At 44.9% G+C, this 7,500-nt stretch overlaps 1 protein-coding gene across 32 annotated transcripts in view; it reads right to left on the bottom strand.

The window, feature by feature from the left end:
* LOC121597749 (myosin heavy chain, muscle) overlaps positions 1 to 7,500 on the bottom strand; it is a 26,889-nt gene that overhangs the window by 9,479 nt on the left and 9,910 nt on the right. For 6 of the 32 annotated variants that reach the window (XR_006005468.1, XM_041923786.1, XM_041923782.1 and 3 more), the window contains exons 8-11: positions 6,664 to 6,834; positions 4,016 to 4,605; positions 2,440 to 2,566; positions 921 to 1,184 (exon numbers count right to left, since the gene is read on the bottom strand). Coding sequence is in view for 31 of the 32 variants with exons in the window: in XM_041923786.1 (XP_041779720.1) it covers positions 921 to 1,184; positions 2,440 to 2,566; positions 4,016 to 4,605; positions 6,664 to 6,834 (1,152 nt within the window). In the remaining variant the exon portion in view is untranslated. Of the gene's footprint in view, positions 1 to 920; positions 1,185 to 1,811; positions 1,930 to 2,439; positions 2,567 to 3,083; positions 3,202 to 3,657; positions 3,776 to 4,015; positions 4,606 to 5,959; positions 6,131 to 6,663; positions 6,835 to 7,500 lie in introns of all 32 variants that reach the window. The other 26 variants (XM_041923805.1, XM_041923793.1, XM_041923799.1 and 23 more) reach the window with 10 other exon arrangements.

Here is a 7,500-nt window from a genome sequence, read left to right as displayed (position 1 = left end):
TTCGCACTTCACTTTCGTGTGCATGCGCGCGTAGAGCAATCTGCACTCCATTTCCAATGGTTGAGTAATAATTTTCCGAATTTTCCAGCAAACGCCCACACACAAATGTGCCTATTGCTAGTGGTGTGTGGCGCGACCGAATCGCCATTAAAAACACGTTTTATAGCATCCCCACACACGAACGAAAATAGCACAAAGTTAGTGTCGAGTCGTCCACATTCAAACGAAAAAAGGGGGGTAGGAGTGAAACGATTGAATAAATAATCTAGCGGGATACCTTTCCGTTTCTTCTCGATGGCAAAACGGTGCAGTAAAAAAAGAAGAAGAAAACCCCCTCAAAGTGGCTGGTGGCAATAACGGAACGAGTGGCCTTGTTTTCCATCATTAGCACTCAAATTATACTCCCATCTCAACCGCGCTACAAGCCGAAGGAATGCGAAACACATTACTTCCTGTCCTTTCCTGCTTGTCTTTGCCCTGCCTTTTTTCATCTAGCAGCTCTAGTATTTTTGGAATCAAACGGATGAAACGGATCTGGTTGGGAAAAAGTTCTTAATTTTAGATCTCGTTTCCTACACACTTTCATCCGGCTTAAGATATAGCGTATATGAGTCACACGCTGCTAGCTATTCATTTGGGTCCTGGGTTTGGTACAGCGATTTCATCATCTGAATCAAGGCAGGTGAAAATGTGTGTCTCAGCTAAACGAAAACCGAGGGCACAGGTCATCTACATCATCGGTGCTGCGTAACATTTTTTTAGCGACAGGTGTGCACAGCCGTCAATCAACCAACATCAGATTCCCAGACAACGCCGCAACGGCTGTTCCTGTTTGCACTAGTGATGAACCGATGGTGACGCAAGTAGCCAGACCAGTACATCACTACTGCCGTTCGGTGTAAGGGGTCAAAAATACTCACAGCAATCTGGTCCTCAACACGGGAAACGTTAAGCAGAGGCTTGACCTTCTGCCACAGCTTCCACCAGGCCCAGGTACGCAGCTTCAGGTACTTGCGCAGATTGCGCTGGACGATCTCCAGGGAGACGCGCTGCTCCTGCATCTTCTTGAACTCCTTACGCGACAGGTAACCGCGGCACCAAGCCTGCATCCAGGACATGATCTTGCTGAGACGCTCATCACGGAACTCCTCCATCTGACCCAGGACACCGGCACGGAAGAACACCTGTTTTCGTGGGGAACGTGAAGTTTACGGGGCATCACAGTGCGTTACGGGCGTGCCGTGTGGAAAAAGAAATACAACCGGTTAGAAGATGATCTCGTCGGCTTTGCGCCACACTTTTTCATTGATGGATTGGTTCAATGGGTCGGGTAAACAGATGAAATACAGTGAGATGAAGGACACAACACACATATGTACACATATATGATACAACATAAAACACATAGCGATAGAGTAGGCAGCAGATAGAACAGATGAAGATGGAAAGTGTAAGCAATTTTCCAGGATGGTGTTTTATTGGCAATTGGAAGAAAACATATGGTGAGCGTCTGTGCGAAGAGAGACGGAAAATTTATTGCTGTCAGATTTTGCGCAACCATCCCACCGGCAAGTGGTGGTTTGGTTCTTCTAGTGAGTCAGAGTTATTTGAATCCAAACGGGGAAGATTTTATTTATAAAGATCACACACGAAAACTTGAGGGGTGTGGTAGTAATTGTGTGTGCGTGTGTATGTTAGTTTCGTACTGAGAAAAAGGGAATGGAAAGGTACTGCGTTCAGCATGCACATAGTTGGCGAATATAGCACACGTTCGATTCAGATGGTGCACATGATAGACCAGCCAGCTATACCTTGGTCTTGCCCATGCGGAACTGCTCTTCCGGCAGTTGTATGTGGGTGAGTACGATCTGAGTCACTTTCTCTGGCGAGCAAGGCTCTTTGATGAGTTGTGGGCACAGAATTTTGTATCTGCGTTTCAGCGGGATCGTGTAGTGGTTGTTGTTGGTGGTTGGTTGTGGTGTGAAGAGATAGAAAAATACAACGTGCAATAATAAATGCGTTTGGAAAGTGGGAGAGAACTGTGAAACGCATATGTATGGAACATATATGGAACGCTATACGCTAAGTGATCGGATAAAAGGGGTATCGAATCGAAAACGAATGAGTACATCGCATTCAGTCACAGTGTTGCAAGTATCATCGATTTCGAGACGATTGGAAGTGTACATTCATGTTGGTTATGAAACAAAGGTTCACGGTCTTGTTGGTGTAACCTTTATCCCGGCCAATGAGGGCTACTTTATACAGTGGGAATCCCAGCTACGGATGATACTACTACAAACTCGCTCCGCTAATACTACGAGCCTACCATGAGCTAGCGCGATACTATTCACAATGGTCTAGATGCCAATTTCTACTAATGCCAATTCGCAACAAAATGTAAAAAAATGTAGAGTTTACTAATTTGAATGTTCATGCCTTGGTCATTCCCAAACGGTACTGATCGGCATTCAGCCCAACGGCTTCGATGATCAATTGAGCAATTTTGCGACCCTCCTTTTCAACGTCCAAACCGTCGACGGCTTTGGGATTCAGGATTTTGTAGCTGTATTGGCGGAGTTTTGGTTGTACGAGCAAATTTTGTACGAATATAAAGAAAGAAAGAAAAACAGACACCAATTCATTTGGCTGTGATTAAAGATCGGCTAGAAGAGAAGATTTCCAATAACAGGACTGTGAGACAACACGAATAGAGAGAAAGAGAAAGAGTGGCTGGGGTGGAAGGAGAATAGAGATAGAGAGTGAGGGATAGGAAGAGTGTGTAGCAAAAACAGAGGTAAACTTCTGCAACAAGAGTGGACATATCACTGGTTAAGGCAGAGTCAACCAAAGCAAAGTGAGGGTCCCCCAGGATCAGCAGGGGGATTGCTGGGTTTGAGTATTTGGCGAGGAAACACAACACATTCGCCTGGCCGGCGGAACCACGAGCGCTCATTGTCGGTTCCATAACGTGCACAGACAACCCGGCAGGGCTTACATAGAAGCTTATGTGTACAAGGCACGCTTGGTGACAGGGTATAATGATAGTATCAAACTGGTATATAGAGTAACTAGGGTCATGCCTTGGTGTTTCCGAGACGGTACAGTTCACTGTCGAGACCGGCCGCATCCATGATGACTTGGGCACACTTCTTCAAGTCTTTCTCGGCCTCGACGCCCTTAGGGTTAAGGATCATGTACCTGTTTTCGTTCGGTATCGTTTCATGATGTTTGGACGAAGGGTTTTGGTAATTTTGTTTGGATCAAATATTGCGTGCGGGTGACGATTGTGAACACATAGGTTGGATGAACAGGAGAAAAAAGAAATGGACAAAAACAACAGTATGAATACGGGGTTGTAACGGCACATATGAACGGATTTGTCGACAGAGCTGAGTCCTTGAAAGTTTGGTTAGACAACTACCACTGTCGCAAAGGCTTGGAACGACGCCTCCAAGTATGTGGAATGGGTGGAATGGGGTTCGATGGGGTTTGATCTGGAAGATAACTCGGTACGAATCACAGACACGGACAAGGGTGACGAAAGGGCATTATTCGTTACGTCGGTTACAACACGTAGTATGAAAACGGACAAGACACATGACGGACATAGGGGTGGATTTCATGAAGAAAGTTCAAAGTAAAAAAGATGCCTGCCTTGGTGTGACCAATACGGTAGGAGTCGGGGTCCAGACCGATAGCTTCGAAGCACTTCTCGGCAGCCTTCTTGCCCTCAGTTTCAGCCTGCATGGCGGCTGGGGCCAAGATCAGATAACTGTTCAGGGGATAAGACGCAAGGGGGAGTAACAAGTACGACGCCAAAGGGAAAATAGAAGAGACAGAAAAATACAATGATCAGCTATTGTTTTTTGCTTTCTCAATCTCTGAAGGAGACTGGATCGGTCTGAAGGAGTATTTGAGACTAGGGATCGGTATCATCTCAGAGTTCCATTCCGTTTCTTTGATGTAGATACGTCGCACCTAGAGGAAGGATTTAGTTAAACTAGATACTTACCGCAGCTTGAAGTCAGGGTACATCATGCGGTTAGGGAAGCCCTTACGGCAAATACGGATACCTTCAAGTACACCGTTACAAGTCAGCTGGTGCATGACCAAGTGAGCATCAACGACACCGGCCGTCTTCATTTCGTTGGGAATGATACAACGGACGAAGTGAGGCTGAGTAGACTTCAGCGTCGTCATCAGGTTGTTCAGCTGTTCCTTGTACGAGGACGAGACAGTGGCGAAACCAGCACCCTTCTTGCCTCGACCTCCCTTGGCGGCGGCCGGATCAGCCGACTGGCCTGGGTGATCAGCGAAGATCTCAACCATCAGGGCGTTGCTACCCTTCTTGAACTGATCGACGACAGTGTCGTTCAGCGGATCCTTGTTCTTCTCAAGCCATCCACTGATATTGTACGACACAACACCAGCGTAGTGACCAATGGCGAAGTGACCGGCCGGGATGCCTGGCTTCGGTGGGCGCGGCTTCATGAACGGAGCCGACTTGCCGAGATGGTTCGTCATCAGCTTCTCAGCGAAGGTCTGATCAGTGGCCTTCGGGAACATAGACTCTTCCTCAAGAATCGACAGGATACCCATGGGCTGTTTGTGACGACGTCAAGTACAAGTGACGGAATGACGGCGTTGATGGGACGGAGAAAAATTAGATGAGAAAAGTTGTACATTAGTTATTTTGTCGACGTTGATACTGAGTGGCATGCAAGGCAGGTTTTGCAATTAGCATTGTTTCCGTAAGAAAAACAAAATAAACGAAGCAGCTGTATGCTGTATTATCAGTATAAACACTTCTGCTGCTCATACGAGCTCTACTTGTAGTTTTTAGTACACGCATGCTGCACTTACCATTTGCTAGCTTTAACAAATAGCATCGAAGCATCGTATTGTTATGTTTGCAACTATTTCTACGGTAAAAACGGTGAAACCGGAAAAATGATTACGGTTTGGTACAAAACAACATTCAAAATGGAGGAAAAAATGGCACTCGCAATGAAAATACAAAATCTAACAAATTTTAACAACAGGATAAAACTACTAAGATACTGAGGAAAAAGAGTTTAAGATATCCTGCTGCGACTGTTGCTCTGCACTCCACCCTCTGCGATAATTTCACAGCGGTTGAATCCACAAAATTGAGATTATTTTTATGTACTAGTACTTTAAGTTACTGTCTACTACTATGTGCTTCACAAAAACAATCTGATGCACGGTAATATTTACTATGCTACTTTCAAAATAAAAAATAACAATTTTTGTGCAAAATTCTCCATGGGAACAACGCCGTATCCGTTGTTCCTGGCGGCGTAGACGATTTCTAGGCGATAAGATGAATTACCACTTCGGTACTACCTTCTCGATCAAATCGATCGTAGGCTGCAGATCGAGCCCGAAATCTATAAACGTCCACTGTATGCCTTCGCGTTCGTACTCTTCTTGCTCGAGGATGAACATGTAGTGATTGAAAAATTGCTGTAGCCGCTCGTTGGTGAAATTGATACAGAGCTGATTGAAACCGTTGTTCTGTGCCATTGTCGCATGGGAAAGAGCAGATACACAGTAAAGAGGGGGAAGGGAGCGTATGTTGTTGAAGGTGACGCGACCATCGCAACATAAACATAAGGTGAACGATTTATGGTGAGGCAGAACGGGTTAATGATGAGAACACAAACGCGATACAGGGTGGTACGTGGGGGTTATGGTATGGTAAGAGAAGAAAGAGAGAAAAGAGAAATGTTCAGTTTAGTGGAGGTGATCGTGATCGAAGGTTCGAGCTTCGTTTTCCGATCCTAGGTGGTGAAGGTATAAAGATAAAGAAAACACATGAGTACACTACAGAACACAACAACGATGTCAAGTAACGCTCGGTCACAGGACATCTCGAGCATAGCGCGGCGTTGGCGGGCAGCGTGGCAGAGTTTCAGTCCCGAGTTAGCTCTACCTTCTCGATCAGTTCAATACACTGCTGCAGATCCATGCCGAAATCGATGAAGGTCCATTCGATACCCTCGCGCTGATACTCTTCCTGTTCCAGCACGAACATGTGGTGGTTGAAGAACTGCTGCAGCTTCTCGTTCGTGAAGTTAATACACAGCTGCTCAAATCCGTTAAACTGCGCATCGTCACATATCGCGCAAGTAGAACCGATCAAAACACATAGTAGCAACAGGTATGTGGTAAACATGGTGTAATGGATAAAACATTAAGGAATATGGATAGAGGTTAGTGACGGTTTTGAAATCATTTCGATACGTGGAAGATTTCAACTATTTATGAATGTTAGAATATCGTGTACGCCGTAACTGGTCAGAAAATTCCATATTTTCTTGTCGGCCAGTGGTTGAGAACGCAACTGAGAAAAGAAAAAATGTTGCTCTATCGATCTTTCCTTCGCTGCTAACGATGATTTATCGTCGCTAGGTAAGAGCGTTCTTCAGGAACTTGTTTCTCTTACAGTCGAAGACATTCCGCAGAAAGTGATTTTAAAGGAAAAAAGTAACATCTACAAAGGTCCGTTCATTGGCCTTTTCAGATTAATCGTCCAAGCGTCAGCTCAGACAAAACAATTTGGAAACAACTATTGGTTCACAGCATTGAAGCGCTCTATAATGGGGGATTCAAAGAGGCATCCTATCGCCGTTGTACCTTCTCAATCAGATCAATACAGGCCAGCAAGTCCATACCGAAATCGATGAAGGCCCAGTTAATACCTTCACGCTTGTATTCTTCCTGCTCCAGGACGAACATGTGGTGGTTGAAGAACTGCTGCAGCTTCTCATTGGTGAAGTTAATACACAACTGCTCGAAACCGTTGAACTATTCGGGGCGTAATGAGGTAATGTAGTTGAGACATTTGAACATGCTCCGAGGTAGGATCTTGTGTCTAATGCAGTCGTAGAGCTACTCTCTGGGAACTTTTGTATGTGCAAATAGGCGTTGGTGTAAAGTGGTAAAGTATTATATGCGTTGGGCAAAACCACACCCAACAATCCAAGAGCATTCAACAATTCATGCAAATACTCTATGTAGGATATTTGGTTGCTATGAGGTATTTGGTTTGATTTCTTTTGTGGTTTTAGGTAACATTTAATCATTCTCATGATTGATGGTTAGCAATGTAAAATCTTATTCAGTACACATGAAGGACATTGGTTGATATTAACATGAGACATGAGGGGACATGCCATCATACACCATTTACCTTTTAAGTAGACCATAGATTGACTATGGCACATCATATCACGGTGATCCAGCTGAATGTTGCGAGTAAAAACACGGGTTCTCCCATGCGGGAAACTGGTCAAGATAGCCTGTACAATATAGTGCAACTGTGTCGCATCTACCGTATGGACCATCTTGGAACATAAACACGTTAGTCAATGGATGGGAGCTAGCTTGAGATGCCATGCCTTTTCCCGTTAAAAAAACATCATTCCAAAACAATTGACAGAAAACGAACAGTGCAATCCACTAGGTTGCCTG

The sequence above is a fragment of the Anopheles merus genome, chromosome 3R (assembly GCF_017562075.2).
Source record: "Anopheles merus strain MAF chromosome 3R, AmerM5.1, whole genome shotgun sequence".
NCBI classification, from domain to species: Eukaryota; Metazoa; Arthropoda; class Insecta; order Diptera; family Culicidae; genus Anopheles; species Anopheles merus.
Note: the sequence above shows the minus strand (reverse complement) of the source record. Positions and strands in the feature narration are given on the sequence as shown.